Source organism: Trifolium pratense, linkage group LG1, assembly GCF_020283565.1.
Source record: "Trifolium pratense cultivar HEN17-A07 linkage group LG1, ARS_RC_1.1, whole genome shotgun sequence".
In the NCBI taxonomy this organism is placed as follows: Eukaryota; Viridiplantae; Streptophyta; class Magnoliopsida; order Fabales; family Fabaceae; genus Trifolium; species Trifolium pratense.
This window is the reverse complement of record NC_060059.1, coordinates 31,091,309-31,114,507: the sequence shown is the minus strand read 5'-3', so window position 1 is coordinate 31,114,507 and position 23,199 is coordinate 31,091,309. Positions and strand designations below refer to the sequence as shown.

The 23,199-nt window shown below is 31.7% G+C and overlaps 2 protein-coding genes across 3 annotated transcripts; one reads left to right on the top strand and one right to left on the bottom strand.

Moving 5' to 3' along the window:
- The first annotated feature begins 283 nt into the window (after positions 1-283).
- On the top strand, positions 284-8,054 carry LOC123902831 (protein argonaute 10-like). Of its 2 annotated transcripts, none has more exons than XM_045952633.1 (22): positions 284-761; positions 1,898-2,482; positions 3,052-3,260; positions 3,392-3,541; positions 3,638-3,771; positions 3,858-3,967; positions 4,329-4,435; positions 4,525-4,666; positions 4,753-4,869; positions 5,072-5,179; positions 5,283-5,354; positions 5,439-5,561; positions 5,645-5,804; positions 5,941-6,062; positions 6,175-6,312; positions 6,414-6,556; positions 6,647-6,709; positions 6,825-6,888; positions 6,967-7,102; positions 7,223-7,296; positions 7,381-7,507; positions 7,620-8,054. In XM_045952633.1, exons 2-22 carry the CDS (start codon positions 2,021-2,023, stop codon positions 7,802-7,804), a joined length of 2,946 nt encoding a protein of 981 aa, XP_045808589.1. In that variant the 5' UTR covers positions 284-761; positions 1,898-2,020; the 3' UTR covers positions 7,805-8,054. The 2 variants fall into 2 exon arrangements, with proteins under 2 accessions (XP_045808589.1, XP_045808590.1); XM_045952634.1 differs by lacking the exon at positions 284-761 and adding an exon at positions 808-855.
- Positions 8,055-9,360: 1,306 nt separating this feature from the next.
- LOC123892274 lies at positions 9,361-9,843 on the bottom strand. The gene has a single exon (XM_045942079.1). It carries the CDS (start codon positions 9,841-9,843, stop codon positions 9,361-9,363), a length of 483 nt encoding a protein of 160 aa, XP_045798035.1.
- Positions 9,844-23,199: the final 13,356 nt, after the last annotated feature.

The window sequence follows — 23,199 nt, the reverse complement described above, 5'->3', positions numbered from 1 at the left end:
CCAAATTTCACTGGTCAATTACTTTAACGAAAGATGATCCGTTCCCCTCAATTTTTAATATACATAAAATGTAGTCAAACAATGTTGATACATTAATTAAGTTTAAAATTTAAACTAAATAGATCAAATCAACATATATTTACTTATATTTGAGAACAAAGTAGAATATATAAACTTACTTTTATTAAATTTTTTTTTGAAGAAAAAAAATAAAAAAATTGATAAACAAAATAAATAAAAAAACACAAATAATACAGCAGAAACCTGCAAGAGAGATGACTGTAAGTTCGAATTATTCTTCTTCCTTGTATGATTGCTTTTAAAATCCTCAGTACCTCTTTTGGACTCATTTACTCTTCCTCCTTTCTCTATCATACACAATAAATAAATAAATATATTTTTACTACATTTTATTTTTCTTTTTCATTTTCTTTGTTTCTTTCTCTCTTTTGTTTTTTTGCATAAATATAAACAAGAGTTATAAACATCACAGTGAACACCTAATCAAAAAAGCAAAGTGAGGTGCAGAAGTAATAAAGCCTTTTACACGTGATAAAGAAAACACCAAAAGCTATACTCTTTTCTTTTGCATGCGTGTATAAGATTCATCACCATCATCATCTTCATCTTCATTTTCATTTTGAACCCTTTCAAAAACACCCCATTTTTCTTTCATTGCTATTCACACCCTTCTTCTATTTTCACTCTCTCATTGCTTTCACATGTGTTACTTTGTTAATTAGCTTGATATAAGCATAAGGGTAAGTTCAAGTTTTGATTTTTTTTCATTTTCATGTAAACTATAGATGATTGAGTGAGTTAACTTGTTAGTTGTTTGGTACTGTACTTTGGTTGGTGAGTTTTCATTTTTTTATTTTTTACTTTGTTTACACTTCAAGGCATTTAATAAAGATATAATTTTTACTCTATAGTCTTAACATTAATTTTTAGCATTAATTAACCATTAACAATATTTTTTATTTTTTTCTCAAAAAAAAACAATATTTTTTATTTTTTTTGAATTTTTTTATGGCTACATTATTTTCTAGTAGACAGTGATTTTGTTACCCCTTTCAATGTTTATTCCTTCACTAAGGATGTTTTGTTCTTAATTTTTGTTTTCTTGTGGTTGTTTTATTCACTTCAAACATGGCTTCACATATGTTTTTTAAGTTCCAATGTTTATTTAAGTGTTTATTTTTATTTTTATGTTGTTGTGTTTATTGATATTCATTCTTTTATAGGGGACAGGCCTAAGAACCTTGTTTTGTCTTCTGGATATTTCCATTTTCTGGGTCTTCACATTTCTTTAATATAATCACATTTTATTAATCAATTCACAAATTCACAAATTAAAAAAAAAAGGTTTTTTTTTTTTTTTTGGTTAGTTTTGTTTGTCTTATGTTGGTTGTGATGTTTCATGTCGGTGTAACATTAAAGCCATGATTTTGATCTTCAAATTTCATTAAAATTTCCTTGTTTTCATGTTCTTTGAATCTTCAATCAAAAGGGTGTGAATAAATGTCTTAAAAATTTCATCTTTTATCTTGTCTTATCTTATTATAGTTAGTTTCATAGTTCATGTTCATGTTCAATTTCCATCACTACTTTTGTGTTTATCTTGCTGAAAAAATGGTAACTTGTTGAATTTTCAATTTTTACAAAGGAATAGTAATGTTTCTTCTTTTTGTATTCTTAAACAGTTTCATTTACTTTACACTTTCACGCCATTCCATTTTTATCTTTATACATTGATACATTGAGCTCAACAATTCATAATTGAGTTTTTTGCTTTTTCACTTTTTAGCAATAATAATAAATTCTCATTGTTCTCTCACCTATAATTTCCACCTTTGTTTATGTATTTTCAGCTGAAGTAGTTTTCACTATTTTGCAGTTATAGGCAAAAAACTAAACGTGAAAAACTGGTTCTTGCTGAAACTTCTTGTCACCTTTGATTGGTGTGTAACTATATCTATATATCTATCTATATATCTAGCTGTTCTTGGAAGAAGTTAACATGCCTTTGAGGCAAATGAAAGAGAGTTCAGAACAACATCTTGTGATAAAACCTCATATGCAAAACAATATGAGTCAAAATCAAGTTAAGAAAGTTACTAAAGCTGTTCAAAATGGTAAAGGTTCTTCACCATTGTTGTCACAAGAACAAACTTCACCACCACCTCAAGTAAAGAATGGTGGAAGAAGAAGGAGTAGAAATGGTAGAAAATCTGATCAAGTTGATGTTTTGATGAGACCAAGTTGTAGACCTTGTACTACTGTTGTGAAAAATAATGATAATGGTCATGTTGAAAATGGAAGCATAATCACTTCTAGTGATGTTGAGATGAGTTTTCCTACTTCAAGTAAGTCTTTGAGTTTTGCTCAAAGACCTGGTTATGGACAAGTTGGTACAAAATGCATTGTTAAAGCTAATCACTTCTTTGCAGAATTACCAGACAAAGACTTGAATCAGTATGATGTAAGTTTTTTTTTCTTCTCTTTGGTCTTTATTACTCTAGTTCTAGCTTTCTGCAAAAGCAATATAGGTTGATTTTCTTAGTGACTCACACATAGCCCTTTATGGAAGTATTTAAGTTTATCCTTTAATTTTGCTTCTTATATGTTCTGTTCAACTGCAGAATGAATTGAATGTGGTTCTGATTTTGCTGTCCTTTTTATTGTAGTATCATTTATGAGGGCTTGAATTTGACCTAAATGCTTCAATTGTGTTAATTGAACAACTTTTACTACAACTTTTTAAGTGTGTTCTGTAGACGGTTAACTTAATGGTTATACCATGGTTCAAAACTAATTAAAGATTAAAGTAGTTTCATTAACTACGATTTAGACATGATTGACCATAATTTTTAGGTCTTTAAATCTACATGTATTTGAACCCCTTAAAATCATGGTTAACCAAGTCCAAATTCGTAGTTAATGAAAATCAACACTTGAATTGCGTAACCAAGTAAAAAGTTGTGTAACTTTGGATGTTCGAAAAACATTTCTCGAAGGCTTTGTTCTTATTGTTTATGTTGTATTTTATAGGTAACTATTACACCTGAAGTGTCGTCCAAAGCCGTTAACAGATCCATTATAGCAGAACTTGTGAGGCTGTATAAAGAATCTGACCTTGGCATGAGACTTCCAGCGTATGATGGCCGAAAAAGTTTGTACACAGCGGGGGTTCTTCCCTTTTCCTGGAGAGAGTTTAAGATTAAGCTTATAGAGGAAGAGGATGGAATTAATGGCCCCAAGTATGGTTTATTGCATATATTAACTTGGAACATACATAATATAAACACAATAATACAATATTTTTCATTTGGCTTTGATTTATTTGAACGAAGTTAAATATCGAATGATACTAATACTAACCGTTTTTCAGAAGGGAAAGAGAATACAAAGTTGTGATCAAGTTTGTTGCAAGGGCTAACTTGCATCACTTGGGGCAATTTCTAGCTGGAAAGCGTGCGGATGCTCCACAGGAGGCAATACAAATTCTTGACATTGTACTAAGAGAGCTAGCATCAAAGAGGTAGCTTTACCGAATAATTATTGAGCTAAAATGTGAAACACGGAAACTTACAATTATCATTATGTTTCTCACAAAATCTGATATTTTTTTTTAAAGGTTCTGTCCGATTGGGAGGTCCTTTTATTCACCTGATATTCGAACACCACAACGACTCGGAGAAGGATTGGAGTCATGGTGTGGATTTTACCAAAGCATAAGGCCTACTCAGATGGGCCTTTCCCTCAATATCGGTATATTACTCATTAACTAAATCATTTCCTTATGAAAGTGCACTTTAACATTTGATTTATCTTCATTCTTTTGTCATATTCCGTAGATATGGCTTCTGCTGCGTTCATTGAACCTCTTCCGGTGGTGGAATTTGTTGGCCAGCTATTGGGAAAAGATGTGCTGTCAAGGCAGTTGTCTGATGCGGATCGAATCAAGGTACTAGATTTTGTCAACAAAGACTTGTTTGGATTGGCTTATTTGAGCTTATCTATCGAATATGAACTTGTGAGACTGTTTGGAAAAGTTTATGAAAATAACTTATGACATTCGATAAGTTGTTTTTTCTCTTAGCTCTTCAAAATATCTTATGAATAAAACTTATAGCTTATGTGAAAACAATATGACTGTATGTTATGTTTTTATATAATATAAAATAGCTTATACATAAATAACTATATGCTAAGCGCTTATGCTATAAACACTTAACTGTTTATCCAAACATAGTCTAGACGTTGCATGGTTAGTTTTGTGTTTTCTTAACTACAAATTTACAAAGCTACTTTAACATGTCTAACAGATTAAGAAATCCCTTAGAGGAGTTAAAGTTGAAGTAACACACAGAGGAAGTGTTAGACGAAAGTATCGTGTTTCCGGTATAACGTCTCAACCAACAAGAGAACTTGTGTAAGTAAATTTTCTTTCTAGTCTTGTAACTAATGCTATACATCAAGTTCAATAAAATTCTTATGGTTTTCCAATTATGCATCTCTTAGGTTTCCTGTCGATGAGAACTCAACAATGAAATCAGTGGTTGAATACTTCCAAGAGATGTACGGTTTCACTATTAAACATACACACCTTCCGTGCCTTCAAGTTGGTGGAAATCAAAAGAAAGCAAACTATTTACCTATGGAGGTAGTGAAATTGTTCGCGCAGTTTATGTTACTACTTTTCTTGTTCATAATTATATTGATTATTCTTACATGTTTATGGTTCCTTAGGCCTGCAAAATTGTCGAGGGGCAACGATATACTAAAAGGTTGAATGAAAAGCAAATTACTTCTCTTTTGAAAGTCACGTGCCAGAGACCTCGTGATCGAGAAAATGACATTTTGCGGGTAATTATTGGTGTTTACATTTGATTTAAGTTTTTTTTTTAGTTGTAATAAAATATTAATAAATGGTGTTGACGAAGATAAAGTACTTTCAACTATGACACTTTATGTTTTCACAAATTATTAATGTATAGATACGATATTCTAGATGCTAAATGTTGATGTTAGATCTTCATATTAATAACTCAATTTTGCTTACAAGCAGACGGTTCAGCACAACGCTTATGATCAAGATCCTTACGCAAAGGAATTCGGGATTAAAATCAGCGAGAAGTTAGCTTCGGTGGAAGCACGAATTCTTCCCGCTCCTTGGGTAATTTAATTCTCCAAAAGATGTTAGATGGCTGAAGACTGAAGTATAATCGATTAATTTTTTTAACTTATTATTCATCTATCTTTATTGATTATGTTCGCAGCTTAAGTATCACGAGAGTGGGAAAGAGAAAAATTGTTTACCCCAAGTTGGCCAGTGGAATATGATGAACAAGGTATATTTGTTCGCTCCTTGGATGTTTTTCATGTGATTGTTTTTAATCCCGGTATATTTGTCTCCTAATACTCGAACAATGCAGAAAATGATTAATGGAATGACCGTTAGCCGCTGGGCATGCATCAATTTTTCACGAGGCGTGCAGGATAGTGTTGCTCGTACTTTTTGTAACGAGCTTGCGCAAATGTGTCAAGTATCTGGCATGGTAGTTTCCCATCCTTTCTATTTGTTGTGGTTGAAATGTAGCAAATTTTTTACGCAAGTTCATAATGTTTTTTTTTGTTGTAGGAATTTAATCTGGAGCCTGTTATCCCGATCTACAATGCAAAACCCGAGCAGGTGGAGAAAGCTTTGAAGCATGTTTACCATGTGTCATCGAACAAAACCAAAGGAAAGGAATTGGAGCTTTTGTTAGTTATATTGCCGGACAACAATGGTTCTCTCTATGGTAAGCCATACTAGTCGAAATAAAAGTACATGATTGTATCAATCAAAGATTTCTATTTTCTTCATTTGACTGAATAATGAGTTTGAGTTCAAATTCTGCATATTCGTGATTTTGTGGAAATTTCCTTTGTTTTCAGGCGATCTCAAGCGTATTTGCGAGACTGACCTTGGTTTAATTTCTCAATGTTGTCTGACAAAGCATGTCTTTAAGATCACTAAGCAGTACTTAGCCAATGTGTCTCTGAAGATCAACGTTAAGGTTCGTTTGCTCTCGAATCTCAAATACATGAAACCGCACTTTCTTAAGTAAAGTTTCCAAGTCTATAATCAATTCTCGTTAATTGCTAGTGATCATCGTCTTATTTATGCAGATGGGTGGTAGAAACACCGTTCTTGTTGATGCGGTAAGCTGCAGAATACCATTGGTTAGTGACATACCAACAATAATATTTGGAGCAGATGTTACCCACCCTGAAAACGGGGAAGACTCCAGCCCCTCAATAGCAGCGGTATGGTTTTAGATAATCTATTACTGGTCTTGATTTTTTTTTTTTATATTGCAATGTTCATCAAGTGTTTCGATTACTGATATCTATTGTCCGATCTGTAGGTAGTAGCGTCGCAAGATTGGCCTGAAGTTACAAAGTATGCAGGTTTAGTATGTGCTCAACCTCAAAGACAAGAACTTATACAAGATTTGTACAAAACTTGGCACGACCCTGTTCGTGGTGTAGTTAGTGGTGGCATGATCCGGTAATTGTCATTGTTTTCTTGGCTGTGTTGTATGAATTTTAGTATTAAGAGTTTATTAATAACATTTTAAATTTTGTCCTATTTGTGCAGAGATTTGTTGGTTTCGTTTAGAAGGGCAACCGGACAGAAGCCACAAAGGATTATATTTTACAGGTCCGTATCTTAAATTTATGGTTGATAAATAATGAAGGATTAAAATGAGGTTGAAACATCCTAGTTTTTCGAAACTCATAATTACCATTTTGTATATTAACAATTTTTTTTACAGGGATGGTGTAAGTGAAGGGCAGTTTTACCAAGTTTTACTATACGAGTTGGATGCAATTCGGAAGGTTAGAACTGTTCACACACTCGTACACTAATTGTAAGTTGTAGTTTGTCTTTTAATAACAGACATGTTATATATGCAGGCGTGTGCTTCTTTGGAGCCAAACTATCAACCACCAGTAACTTTCATAGTTGTACAAAAACGACATCATACTCGGTTATTCGCAAACAACCACAGGGACAGAAACAGCACCGATAGGAGTGGAAATATCCTGCCTGGTATGTTGAATGTTGTTCTTGAATTGCTTATACATGCAAGTGAATTCACGAGCTGTTCTCTTTATTTGAAAACGGCTGTCTATCTCGATTGACTTTCTCGTGCTTTTGATATGCTTACAGGAACTGTTGTTGATACCAAAATCTGTCATCCAACGGAGTTTGATTTTTATCTCTGCAGTCACGCTGGCATCCAGGTAGAACATAGAAATATCATATAAATCTAAAGCTAGTTTTGGATTTGCCTCAACTATGGTTTCTAACTTGCTATTATCACGCAGGGTACAAGTCGTCCAGCGCATTATCATGTTCTATGGGATGAAAATAACTTCACAGCAGACGGGATTCAGTCTTTGACAAACAATCTCTGTTATACATATGCCAGGTGTACACGCTCCGTATCTGTTGGTAAGCCTATTTGATTAATGTGTTGTCTTTTAACCGTACTACTCTGACATAAATATAAGCAAACAAATACATGCATGTGAAATTTAATGGACCTTATGGTTACGTTGTGCAGTTCCTCCAGCATATTATGCACATTTAGCAGCTTTTCGAGCCCGCTTCTACACAGAGCCAGACCTACAGGAGACTGGCTCCACCGGTGGTCGTGGTTCGAAAACAACACGTGCAGCCGGTGATTGCGGTGTCAAGCCATTGCCAGCGTTGAAGGAAAATGTGAAGAGAGTTATGTTTTATTGTTAGTCTATGAACCAGTTAGGAAATGGTGGATGCATGGAGGATGGTAGCATAGAGAAATCAAACGGTAGATGCAGCAAGCACCATCATGCATCGCAATATTTAACAGTTACTTGTACATTAGTTCTAGTGGCCTAGTTTAGGATTTTTCTAGAAGTATTTGGCTAGAACTTTGGGGAGACTCACCATAGGTTTAGACTTTAGATGGTATTGTATCAGGCATTGTAAACAAAGCTCTATGAATCAATCTTTATTGATGTTGAAGAGTAAAACATATTTCACTTTATTTGCTAGAAGGTTTGAGTTTTGCAAGTTCCAAACATTAACTTTTCATTTGTAGTTAAAAGTCTGGACCGTGTTCTAAGCGCACATGTTAAATAATCTAAGGGCACATGTTAAATAATCTAAAAGTAGATTTTTTTGCATTGAAAAATAGAATAATTTAACTTTTAAAAAGTTAAATGCAAGACTTTAAGTTGATTATCATGACCACTAGTCAGACTATTTTTAATTGAGTTGCATTTGGTGACGGTTGATCATTAATATAATTTAAATAATAAAACCTTAGAATAAAATCAAGTTTGAATTTTCTACAAATTTAGCTCAATTAGAAAAGATGCTAACATTATTAGGTCAATCATTGTGTGACTGAGGGTTCGAACATGAGTTACACGACTCCTTAATTTAGCAAGTGTACTAAATCATCATCAAGTAAGAGTTTTTTCAGATCAATTGATTAACAGAAATTAATAATAACAAAAACAATCAAGAATTATTCGTTCGAATCCTCTCTTTGTTCCCTATCTGATAAATAAGCTCTAGCCATAACGATAAAACTCTAATAATTACAATAGTTTAACAAAAATACATCAAAGGCCAATTCTTTGGCTGAAGATCTATTTATCTAACATAGAATAGAACCTTAATTTCCGGGCTTTGTCTAACATGCATAACCACATTAAGTGATGTATGGTGCACAAGTTAGTCATATCACTATAACGAATACGAATTTTAAAAAATCCACCATTGGATAAAAAATTTATATCGTTCAATAAATTTTTAAATTTTTTTTGAAAATCATTTGATATGTTATCGAGACTCATCAAGATTAACGGTATTCAATAAAAATCCATAAACCGTTAATTTTGATGGATCTCAATAACATATCAAATGATTTTCAATTTTTTTAAAAAAATTATAGATGATCTATACGATATAAACTTTCAATCTAACGGTGGATTTTGTAAAATTCGTATTCAGTGTTTTTGTTTACTAGTACATGATGCACAACTTAAGAGACTTGTGCGCCATACACTTTGCCTAATTTTCGAATCAGGGGTTGGTGCCGTCAGAAAAGTGGGAATGCAGTGCAGTCATCCATATATTACTAGGTTAAGATAATAATAATAAAAAAAATGAAACACACAAATCAAATAAATTACCAATAAAGAAAAGGTACGATCACACTTGAAATTTCAAAATATCTCAATTAGACAATTTGTGATAGCTATCCAAAAACATTCTAAACAAAAAATTAATAACTAACTAACTAAAAAACTAAATCAAACTATAGTAGAGATTTGATTGACATTGTTATACTTCTCATCATCACCTATGATCTTCGTATTAACTTTATCCATGATATCTCCCAACACCACCATGCACATGTTCTTTAACATCATATCCACCATTTTTTTAGCCAAAATCTTATTTTCATATAACATCTTGAGAGATATTTCTTTATCCATAAGGCAACACATTTGAGGAATGTCATCTTCATTAAATTCAAATGATGAATGTATCATACTTGTGTTGATACAATTAAGACAAGTAACACCTTCATCTGCAATTTCATTGATAATAGTGTATGATGTTGAAGATGAAGAATATATCTTGTGGACCACGTTACCATATCCGATCTCTTCCAACCATAACCACAATGCAAGAAGTTTCATTGACTCAATTGGATCTCTTGAAAGCTTCATCACCAAGATTTCATATATCTCTCTTTCATTGTGGTAAAGGAACTCTTTTCCACAATCCATCGTAATTTTAATGGAAGATGATTTTGAATACAAATGAGTAAGTGCATACTTGGCTTTTTATAACTATCAAGAGTCAAGTTGTTGTAGTCAAATTCAACAAATTTTAGATAAATGATAGAGTTAATCTTAAATTTTTATTTTATATTATCTTTTAATCATTTATCTTATATACAAATCCTAAATATTAGGATTATTGAAACAGAATAATAAGTGGCACATAGAAAATTAAGATATACGTAGATCATTTTTAAAAAATTAAACAAAAACAGATTTTTTTTTTTTTTTTTTATAAAAAAAATCTATGGTATACATAGAAAAATTAACAGCCATGCTATATGGCACTACCACTACGGCTGATTCTCTGAAATTGCACAATCATATATGTGTAATGTGTCCATATTTTTTTTAAACGGCAAAAAATAATATATTAAGACACTTATGTGTTTTTCTTTCTTTAGTTTTTAACTTTCTGGTTTTCGGGGAATGAGACTTTTCAACGGGAATCGAACTCAGATTCTTCCAAACAATTTGTCATAAGAAAACTCATTAACCACTTTAAGTGTGAAGAAGTGGATAATTCATGATTCCATTATGGACTCTTTCAATAATGTACGTCTTTCCATATATTTTTGTATTAAATTAAAAATAAGGAAAATGTTAACTAGTGCCTTTTTTTTTAATTTGGTACAAGATGAAAAAGAAAGGAAAAGACAACAAAAAAATTGTCTAGAAAAAATAATCCCACTAGCATCAGCTAGCAGGAGGAGACTTATTTCATCCGGTGGAACAACTATCCGAGAATAAGCTTCAGGGTTGCGAGCTCCAATCTTGGCTAAGAAGTCTGCACAAGTGTTTCCCTCCCGAAAATTATACACTAGTCTAACTCTCCAGTTTCTGGAGAGAAGATCCTTTATGTTGTAAATAATCGCCGCATAGTGGTGCCACTTATTTACATGATCATATAGAAGTTTAATCACGGTTTTGGAGTCAGAATAGCACCACAAATCCTTTATGTCCAGGTGGCACACCAAAACTAAACCATGATGCACTACCAATAATTCTGAATGAAAGATATTCGAAAAGCCTATATTTCCAACAAAATCATGGACCACGCCCCGTCAGAGTTCCGAATCAAGCTTCCGAAGCCAGAGACACCTGGATTACCGATTCTACTCCCACCAACATTCATAATCATCCCAATACCACCATGGGCATTCCAACGAACCGTTGTAGTGGTTGGACTTATGTTGTGTTTAATGAAACACATTCTGAGCAGCTGAGCAAGGGTCTCAGTGTTCGTCCTGAGAGTAAAATAAGAGGTTACCTCATTTTCCATACAAAGATTATTCCTGGCGCGCCAAATCCACCACACTGCAGCAAGAAACAGAAAACTTGAGGGACCATCTATGCCATTACACAACCATCCATACAAATTGTCACCTTGAAAGAAGGTCCAATCCACAAAACCGATAGCTTTCTAGAAACTCTTTATGAACTCACAATTTCTTAAACAGTGTAAAGTTGTCCCTTCCTCAATGTTACATCTAGGACAGAAATTTACCTGATATAAACCTCGACGGGAAAGCATAGTTTTAGTTGGAAGAGCATTATGGAGAGTTGTCCAAATAAAGAACTTTATCTTCTCCGGTGCCGGAATATGCCAAACCCAATTCCAAGAAAACTAAAAATAGTATAATCATTTTAAAACTTGTGTAGTCAATAAATTAAATTATAAAAACAATATTATTTTAAATGTAAAAATTTACTTTTTATCTCTTAACCGGTGTCTTAAAAGTACTAGTTAGCAACTTAGCATGCAACTAAAAATAAAAGGGGGAATGGATCATAACTTACATCATAAAGTGTTTTTTAAGTCAAAATCCTCTCTATTTTGTCTCTCCATTAATATAGTTTTAAAGCATTTTAGAATATATATATATATAAAATAAGACTCACAAAGTGTCTCATTATTGTATTTATATTTCAAAAACTTTAGTAATTACAAAAATGGAGAGATCTTAACTCTTGTTTTTGCTGCCACAATCTGCAAACAATATTTGGTATTTTGAATGAAATTAAAATTAAGTGGGCGAATGAATCATAAATGCATTATTATGAAGTTGGGAAGAGTGTCCTGCGTTTGTGACGACAAATTTGTCGTGCCATTAATCATTTTTCAAAAATTAAAGACACGGTTCAAATTACTATTTTAACTGATTAGCTCAAATTTTATTGTTTTTGAAACTTTGGTACCCGGTCCTAGGACCGGCTAATTCAAGGGGACCAATCCCACCGCTCACTTGCGGGGGTCCCATTTAAAGCCAGAGTTTTTTTTTTGTTCTGTATGAACTTAGCCCACTGAAATTAGCACTAGGGAGAATCGAACTTGAGACCTTGAAGGAGCATACTCTAAGCACCCAAAATTAATCAAGAAGTCAAGTTTTTTTATTTTATTTTATTTTAATGGAACCAATGAGAATGAAACTCAGGACGTAATGCATTCTACCCAAATTCTTTGTCACTAGACTAAATCCAGGGGCCTAAATGCACCTGCCACGACATTGAGCCTCTTAAAAATGCGAGTCTTAAGAAAAAATTATATGGTAATAGTATCAGTAAATTACAGGGGTGTAAAAATTAATTATATTATAGCAAATTGTAAAGCCTAATAGTCGGGCCTAATTTCTCTAAAGATTTTTTTTTAAAGAAAATGAATAGAAACAGAGAATTAACATTTGATAAAAAAAAAAAAAAACGAATTAGCTTAACACTAACACACCACCACCAGCGTCCAACAACCACCAATCCACCAAGCTACTGACGGCGACCAGCCACCCATCTCGGATGCTACCCTTTTCTTACTCCATCAACAAGCTTATATTGTTTTATGATAAACTAGCCAAACTCTTTGGGAAAGATAGGGCAACAGGGTAACATGAAGATATGTCATTTGAAATGAGAGCAATAAAGCTGCAAATGGTAAAAAAAAAATTAACGGTGCAACCATCAAAGAAATAGATCATTTAGTTGAAACTAATGAAGTTACTTTGGAGGGATTTGATGTTGACGAGGAACCAGACCTCAAAACTAATATCTATGGGCCTCACAACTTTGGAAAGAGTTGAAGTACGCATCCTACCACCTCAAAACTATAAGAGTATTGTCGATGTTGTACCACTTTTATAATTTGCGTATATAAGGTTTCGTTTGACCCGGTTTTTTTTAGAGCTTATTTAAACAACTTATGCAATATAAATTAGGTTTTATGTTATTTTATAAGTTCACACTAGTGAAAATTGTAATTTTATAAACTATTTTATCATAAACTACCTTGACAAACTTATAATAATATATAAAAATTGCATAAGCTCTAAAAAAAGCTGGGCCAAACGAGCCATAAATAAAAGATTAAAATATGTTTTTCGGACAAGGGGATTGAACTAATATTTTAGGTAGGTTATATTTTTGTTAGGAAATTTCATGAAAAACGAAAAAAATAAATATATAATGCACATTATCTTTACTCTTCTACACTTTAAAAGTATAATACTCCCTCCGTTTTTTAAGTGTCTTTTGACGTTGGATTTAGCGTTCCTATTTAATTGTCGTTATGGTATTTTAAGGGTACGATTTGTCAATTATAGCCATTGTCAATTACTTTTATCTTTTTCGATAAAACTAATTAATGCTATATATTTGAAAAAAAAAGCTATATATTTGGAAAACTAATTTTTTTTTTTGTATATAACATATTAAATTTTTGTTTTTTTGTATATAATATATTAAATTTATTGGAAAGAGAAAGTGTGTGCAAAAAAAAAAGAAATTTATTGGTGGATTAAAATTAATGTATAATAGAAAGATAATGTACAAAAATACAATTTGTTAATTTATTTAGTGTTACTATTCTAAAAAGACTCTTAAAAAAAACGGAGGGAGTATGTTTTTGGTCCATATAAAGTTGTTAATTTTTAAGTTTAGTTTGTAACAACTTTTGTTTTGTTATTTGTTTTTCTTTTCAATTTGATTCTCTCCTTTTATATGATTGGAGTGATTTTAATCCCTTTGCAGGAACTAAAAACATTATAATTTTAATAAAATGAGAGACTAAATGCACACATTTTTATATAAGGTTGGGATGAAAAATTATTAAAAATTCTATGATCACAAAATTCGTGCACATAACAAACTATAAATTATTAAGGTTTTTTTTAGCAATAAATCATTAAAGTTTTAACAAATATAAATTGTACCATATAAAACAATTGATGACTAAATGCATAAAATATGGTTATAAGAAAGAAAAAAAAGTATAATTGATCAAAAATGAATAATGAAGATAGAGAAAAAATAGACATCAAAATGTGATAGGCAAACAAAATGTGGATGTCCTTTTTTTTTTTGACGTTTGGATATCCTTTTTATTTGATGCACAACATCAATTCAAAGATAGATTGCAACGGTCCAGCCCAAAACCAGATTAACTTGTCAGTCCGCACAATTGTTCGCACAATTGTTTTTGTTCGACAAGAAATTATGTAAAACCGTCCCGTTTAACATGTAGAAATATTATATTTTATATGAAGGATCGAGTTTTGAATTTGGATATTTCATTTATTCACTTTAAGAGATGATTTTTTTAGCTATTTAGTTAATTGACAAAAAAAAGTTTATGTAAAATCAAAATTATGATGTAAAGGGTTGGAGTATCTTTATACTCGTTTAATAAAATTTGTCGCTTGTTAAATATTCACATGGTAAAGAAATTAACGATTAGATAATTTAAGTGGTAAGAGTCTTAGACTTCTTAAGTAGGAGGTTTGGTTTTTGGCTCTGCATATAAAAATAATTCGGTAGTGACAGGGAACCCACTTCGTGTGTCCTACAAATTTTTTTTTGAAGGAGATTAATCGTCGATAACAATGTTAGAAATTTTGTTGTAAAAAAATTTGAAATATCTCGGAATCAATTAATGTTCTTCAATGTTTTTTTTCTAAATAAAATTATTTAGACATAATTAATCAATTATTTTAAGTTAATTGTGTAACCTTGTTAGAATCTCATTGCAATTATTCACAAAAAAATAAAATAAAAATCTCATTGCAATTAAAAAATTTACACCCATTATACTGATCAATAAGTTATATGAACTACAATTAATTCTTTTGACTCAATGAACAACAATTTCTTACAATTGAAACTTGAATAGATAGCACCAATGGTGGGTGAGGAAAAGGGGTACGGCTCTGAATGAAGTAATAGTGAATAGCTTAAATACTTAAAAATAACCATCAAAAGATCTCATCCGACAATTCTAAATCAGACGGTTCAGATGCATTAATGCGTCACACAGTAACTGCATCAAATCCTTGTCTCAAATATTACACACAAACAACACTGTATGGACTTTGGGCATGGTGCATTATCCACCTAAGTCTAAAAGATAACAAATTCTCTTTGTCGATATCAGCTAAGAATGAATGAAGGGTGTAGACCTTGAATAAAAAAAGAGATGGGAGAGACTTTCAATATGAAAAATGGGAGAGCAAAATTGAAGGGTGAGATTTGAAAGACATTAGAAAACATGAGAGCAAAAAAAGAGAGAAGATAAACCATTCTATATTGAACCTTGAATTTATGATTGAATTGTACGAACCTGAGTAACAATATCTATAGTAGTAATTCTTGCTTGAGCATAAGTGCATAACAATAATAATTCTATGAGAAAATGACCTGCGCGAGGTTTCACGGTTTTGTCCTTTAATACACATTAATGGGTTGAAGAGTGTGAGTGTTGTATATAAATTACTCTTAGTCTCGATTTTCAAACGCTGTGAAACTTTTAGGTGTGCCAGAACAATTACCCCCAATAAAGGCTAAGGGGCTAGAGGGCATGTAGCTGTTGTGAATTCGTCTTAAAAACCACATCAATACGAAACTTGATGTGTGGAACAATAGAACGACAACCAATAATTAATCGGAATAAGAAATAATAATAACAACCGATAAACAAGATAAAGGAGAAGAAAGAACACGATAATTTGTTTACCCATTTCGGTCCAATAATGACCTAGTCTGGAGGAGAGAGCAGTCCCTCCGTTCCATTATATAAAATAGTAACTTTACAAAAGAAATTCCCAATTGGGTTACAAGAATTAATTCTAATACTACCCATAACCTGAATCTCTTCTCGTGGCCAAAAGACTCAATTTGATAAGTGTTTCCCAAGGTGTACCACAAAGATAGTTCGCGCACCCTAGAGTTGTACCAAGAGAAAAACTCTTTTTCCTCTCTAAAACCCTAGCCCTTGTGTGGTGGCAAACCCTAATCCTTGCTTCTACATCTCTACTCTCTTATTTATAGAAAAATATATGCCTAAAAATTAGTAACAAATCTGTTTTAAAATAAAACGAATCCAAGTCAGAGTGCCATCCAAGAAAATATATTTTTTACACAGATTTTTCCGACTTCTTATAACTGAGAATTCAAGACATATTCAACAGTAGCATTACCCCTTCCTTCTAGCGTTAATGTTTCGTTCCACCCTCAAAGTACATGTCACACCACAATTTTTGTCTTTTGTAAAAGACGCTTCGGTATATTGATGAGTGAGTGGTATATATAAACTACCCTTTACCTTGATTCTCAAGTGATGTGAAACTTTTAGATGTGTTGGAACATAACATATAAATTTCCTCAAAAAGAAAGATAACATCCATGTGTTTACATGAAATATTAATCAAACTCTGAAAAACATGAAATATTAATCAAGGATAGATCAAATGGTGAGTAATATTACTTACAAAACTTTTGGATTAATGCACAATTGATCAGCAAACAAAATTATATTCCAATGTCCAAAGATTGAACATAAAACAGAGAAGAGCTAGCTAAGAAATTTAATTTTGTTCATGCAACTAACAACTAAGTGAAACGGCCACATGATCTCATCATTCCCTAAGAAATTAAGAAGGAAAGTCAAGATCATGCTGGCAGCTTCACTTGGTAGTGGTCCATGATAAGAACTAGTATTGCTACTTCAATATTATGGGACTGAGATTTAAAAGGTTGTTAAATTGTTAGAGTTTGGATTGAGAAGAAAGTAGGGAATGGCCACCGTTATATATAGTAATTTTATAACTCAGTGAAAAATATAGATGTGTACTTTTTTTCCACCTTCTCTTTTAATTTCCACTTTGGTAAATTTTGGTTTCCACTTGAAACTAATTTACAAGATGATTGAGATTTATTTAAGAGACTCAACTCAAATATTTCTATTACCTGTGTTACACTATATTTTCTTTTGTTCATATTATATATAAAAAAAAAATTTACTTTTTAAGTTCATAGAATGTTTGATATATCTAGTCTATAATATGGATCAGATACATAAAATATTCTATAAACCTAAAACATAAACTTCTTTTTATAATAAAGATCAGTTGGAGTATCTATTACCTCATTTACCTGTTTCTCATCTGTAATTTTAGGAACTAATCTTTCAAATTAAATAGAACTATAAGTGCGGGAAAGCACCATTGATTTCTTCTTTTTTATTTTGTGACATGTTTCTCTTTTAATATATGTTATTATAACTTTTGAATTCAAGAATGTATTGTTAGTCTCACATTAACTATGAATAAAGTAAATGTTAGATATATAAGAGATGATCCATATATTCAATGTTTTAATGTTTTGAAAGTAGATGTGTAGTTTAGTCTCTTGTTAGTCCTCGATACCATGCTAAGCTTATGGCACTTCCCCGAACTCCCCGAAAAGTGATACCAGAGTCTAGTTCAACTTGGTGAAGGAGTGAGAGTGGATACTCGTGCATAGGATCTTTGTATGGAAACTTTTTTTGACAGTGTAGTCAAGAGGATCGAGTATTATGTTGGTTGTAGCAGCGATGCAAATATAGGACGCGAGAGACTCACCTTACAAAACTGACTTGTAAGGTGAGAATTGTCTTTACTTTATAAACATATATTCAGGTCATCCCACATACAATGTGAGACTTCTTAACACATCCTCTCACGTCCAACACTGATGGGCTTGGTTGACCTGATAGCGAAAACCTGATAGCAGGTAATCCAATAAATCTTGGAGAGACTCTGATACCATCTTGAAAATGTGACGTTCTAACGTTCTTCTATCTTTATTTATCGGTCCTTAATCTGTTTTTGCTCTCATTGCTAATAATTGATGAAGTATTGGTAAACTTCTTTGTGTAACATAAAGTCATTGGAGACATATTATTGAAATGAAAATCAAATTGTAAGAGTTAGAAAGTGGTCCCTTCTGATGCAAATTGAATATTGTCACACCAACAATATACCATGCATATTTTTAAGACAAGGCTAGTGAGTGTTTTATATGTATACTGCAAGAACATTAATAACTTTTGGGTTGAGTACCAAGAGAGTGAGTGGGGGACCCTTTTCTCTCTCTCAGATGAACATACAAAAACACACACACTATGTTTCTACTATAGTTATGCATTCACATATTTCCTATAAGTTAAAAATATCTTTTTTTATGTACTTTCATACACATGCCATTTTCTTGCGAATTTTGCATTTGAATATACATGATCTACTGCATTTGTATAGTGCCAAATTCATAGATACTATTTAATGGAAAACATTTGATACTGTTTAAGAAAACGACTTGTCAGTTAGAAAATTAATGTTATATATCTATAGAATCATTTTACCTTATTATAGTTAGAGTTAGTGATTACATGATACATATAAAGTATATATGTTACCATTTAGTTTACAAGGGCAGGGCAAGGCAAGGGTTTGAGGATCATAGGTTTATCATGAAATTAATGATTTGACTCACTCTAATGATTGTTTTGTTTTCCCCTAAATTCTTCCCATATTCCTTTGATTAAACACTAAAATACCTAAGTTTTACACATTAATTTGCTTGCAAAAACACCAATATAAAGTTCAATTTTCCTATTGAATCAGTAGTTTATATGAGTTTTGAATCAAGTAATCACAAAAGTGTCAATTCTCAAGCGTTTCTAGTTCTTTTTGTTGCTGTGGATTACCAACTCCGGAAACATCACATTATTAATGTTTCTCATCGATCATAATCATCAATTGATCAGTAAGATTAGTGATTAAAATCTATTTAGGGTAATTGTTCAAAATCACACTTTTCTCTGATTCATATTCTTCTTGTTATTCATGTTTAAACATTAACAAGCAAAGCATTGAAATCATCGTTCTATCAACCTAATTTGTGTTGACAGTGAATCGTCGATTAAGGTACGGAGGTGTTAAACCAAAAATATAATGGGTGATGATTTAACTATATTGAATAATATGATGTCTCCTCATTCTTAGGTTCGATCTGGATCCTCGGCTGCATTCATATCTGCCGCTATCCTGCGCGCAGCATGTTAATCGTTGGATTGCTCATTATTACTACTTCGGTTCCATTTCTTACAACTTGTTTCCAGAGGAGAATGGATCCTCTCAAGTGAAAAAAAACTTGAGGAAATAATGTGGTATCTACTATCTAGACCATTGAGTTAAAAATATAGAATAATATTTAAGTTTGAAAAAAAATGGAGAAAAGTTAATTGAGGAAAAATAAATTGAGAGGATCCATTCTCGTTTCATAGTACTCTAGACCCAGTTTTTTAATTGCATGTGTGCATCATTATTATTTCCTACCACTTCATGTATACTGTCCAACCTCTCACCACTAGATCAAACATAGTGGTTTTGTCGTAAGATCATTTTAAATGACCTTTTTGTAAGAATCTATTTTTTATTGGCTTTAATACACTTTTGATCCCCTATTTTAAAAATTTAAACTTTTGGTCCCCATATTATAAAAGCCAATTTTTTTTTATCCCATCATTTTAGTTTTTTCTGAATTTTAGTCCCTCAACTAAGTTTGATCAAATATCAAGCACATTAATGGTTGTTCAGAAAAAATAAAACCAAACACATTAATGATGTGATAGTGTCCATGTTGACAAAATATATTTCATTTCATTAATTTTTCCTTAAATCAAATATTATGTTTTAAAAATACTAAAAATAAAATTATTAAATAAATAATTAATTCTATCAATAAAAATCAGGTAAAATTCCAAGTTACACAAAGAATGAAACTTAAGTTACACTCTAAACCCGTGTCCAAGTTACACAAATAATGAAACTTAAGTTACACTCTAAACCCGTGGATCGGGTATCTCAAGATCATCAGCATATGCAATGTACCACCAAGATCCTCTTCAACAGCATTATAGCAATAAACACAAACAACTTCAGAAAACAATCCTTAGAGTCCTTGATAAAAAAGGGCAAAGCAATCATGATGATGAGCTTAAGCAATACTTTAAGTCCTTGAAGTAGAGGAAAAAAAGGTATCGAGGACTTACAATCGTGCTCGAAGTGGCGCGCTGTGGAGGTTATGCGATATACATATAAGTTATTGTATGATTATGTTGTGCTTATGAGATTTCTGGGTTCATAAGTTGATTTTTGATTTAGAGAAATCAATTTTTAGGTCGAATATCAATAAATCTAAAAACGTGTTGGTTTAATTAAACGTCCATAGTTTTATGTCTAAACTTTAATTATGTATATGATCTTATTTATACATTCGTTTTAAAATAATAAAGTTTATAGAATAGTTAGTCTATTTAATGAAAATTAAGTGTGACTTAATGATTAGATTGTTGGAGTAAGCCCTAAAAGCCAATCTATTTTGATAGAATCGTCTTTTGTATGATGACTTTGATTTATATATTTAATATATATAATAAGGTATTTCTTTATTATGTTTGTTTCAAACTAATAAAGTCCCTAGAATAGCTAGTCTAATTAATGGAACATTAAGTGTGACTTAATAGTGAGACTCCATTAAACATAATGACACTATTCTTAAAGTATCCATAGTCAAGTTTTACTGTGATGTGGGATAACAGTAAAACATAGAGACTATTATGTGAGTAGACCGATGACTTCATCTCACGAGTCATGGATATGAGATATCAAGTCTTCACATAGATATAAATATTAGGAGTAATATTTATATTGGATTGACCCGCCATGAGAATGCTACATTGTATGTTATGAAAAGTGTCATAAGTTATTCTCATAATGATAATGGTGTATACCACCCTTCGACCTGAAACCACTATGGACCCTAGATGTGGAGTAGAATACTTAGTTGCCGTTCAAACATTGTTCGTAACAGGATGACTATAAAGTCGGTTGATGGGTACTCTACAAATCATGCTGAGAGACATGAGTGACCTAGATGGAATTTGCCCCTCCTACATAACAGGAGCAATATCTGTAGGCCTCTTGATGGAATATGACTGATAAAATGCGTGGCCACGCCGAACTAAGTCAATATGAGATATTGAGCTTATTCGTTGTTCAGTATATTCTGGGATCAAGAAATAAGATATTGAACCATACAAGGGTGACACGATCTATGCCTTGTGTTCAATATAGATATAAGAGCAAAGGGGTAATTATACACAAGATCGTTATCACGGAAAGGTTTCGTCAGATCACATGTCATTCTCGTCACTTGGGTAGCAGTGATGTGTTGCTAGATACCGCTCACTGTTTATGATATTAAATATGTGATTTAATATTATTGCCAACGTTACGAGAACCTATAGGGTCACACACAAAGAACAGATAGATGAGAGAAATAAATAAGTAAGACTTATTTATAAAATAATAAGTAGGACTTATTAGTAATTAAATAATTAAGTATGACTTATTATTTAATTTATGAAAATAGAGAAATGCGGTCCACCGTAAGGTACGGTGCAGTGCTTGGTTTGATGACCACACAAGTGGTTCTATAAATAGAACCCTTGTGATGAAGTTTTGTAAGCTTAACCTAATTCACAAAGTAAAACCTAGCCGCCGCTCTTCTCTCTGAATTTCTGGTGGAGTTGGCTAGCACCGGTCATCGGAGAAGTTCTGTTCGTGTGGACTGAGTAGATGCATCGCTTCTTTGCTTTGCTAGTGATCGAAACTATTTCCATACTTTTTGAGGTAACAATTCTATCACTGATTCATTCTAAGTTCGTAATGATCCAAGGAAAGGAAATCATTTTTTTTAAAATTCCGCTGCCTCTGATATATCGATTTCCCTTCAGTGGTATCAGAGCCAATTACGAAACCTTGAATCGGATTGTTTTGTTTACTGTTTAAATCGTTTAAACATGTTTATGATTAAATTGCGATTCTGTTTAAACTGTTTAAATCGCGATTCTGTTTAAAATTGTTTAAAACGCGATTTGTTTAAATTGTTTAAAACGCGATTCTGTTTAAATTGTTTAATCGCAATTGCAATTCTGTTTAAATCGTTTAAACATAATACTGTTTAAATCGCTATTCTGTTTAAATTGTTTAAAACGCGATTTGTTTATATTGTTTAATTGCAATTCTGTTTAAACATGTTTCTGTTTAGAACTGCTTCTGTTTAAACAATTTGTTTAAATTTGTTTAAACATTTTTGAATCAATTAAATAATAAAGGGAATTAAAATCGACATCGCAACAACTTTAAACCTTAAGCAATAATAGTATATGTGATATACTGGTTTTTATCATAAAATAATTAAGTCAGATGATATTTGTTTATTTGATAATTGATATTTGAAACTTCGGAACCGTATCTGGTGAAGTACTTCGGAACCGTATCTGGTGAAGTGCTTCGGAACCGAATCTGGTGAAGTTTTAAAATATTCGATCATCATATAGAATAAAAATCAGAGTACTTGATTTGGTATGATCATGTTATTGCAATTAGGATTCATAACGGCGCATGTGTTGTGCCATTATAATTAGGGTTTGCAAAACGTATCAAATGTTGATGCATAAATTAGATGGTAACTCAAAGTGATTTTGACAAATATATTTAATTTTGAAATTGTTTCAAAATTTTAGAAATATCTTTTGAAATTGTTTTAAAAGATAATATTATCAATTTTTGCAAATATATTATTCAAAAGGGTTTTGAATAAATAAATTACCATATTTGATAATTAGAGAATTGTCAAAGATTTGATTTAAAATATTTGATTTAGAATTACAAGATTTGAATCAAATTTAATTAATTGGGTTTTTCAAAGCGATTATGAATCAAAATGTTTGATTCTGTTTTTAAAATTAATTACTTGAATTATTTAAAGTTTATTCAAAAGGAGTTTTGATTAATTAAATTACCATATTTGATGATTATAGAATCATTAAAGATTTGATTCAAAATATTTAATTTAGAATTAAAAGATTTGAATCAAATAAAATTGATTTGGTACTTTTAAAGCGATGATGAATCAAAAGGTTTGATTCTGATTTAA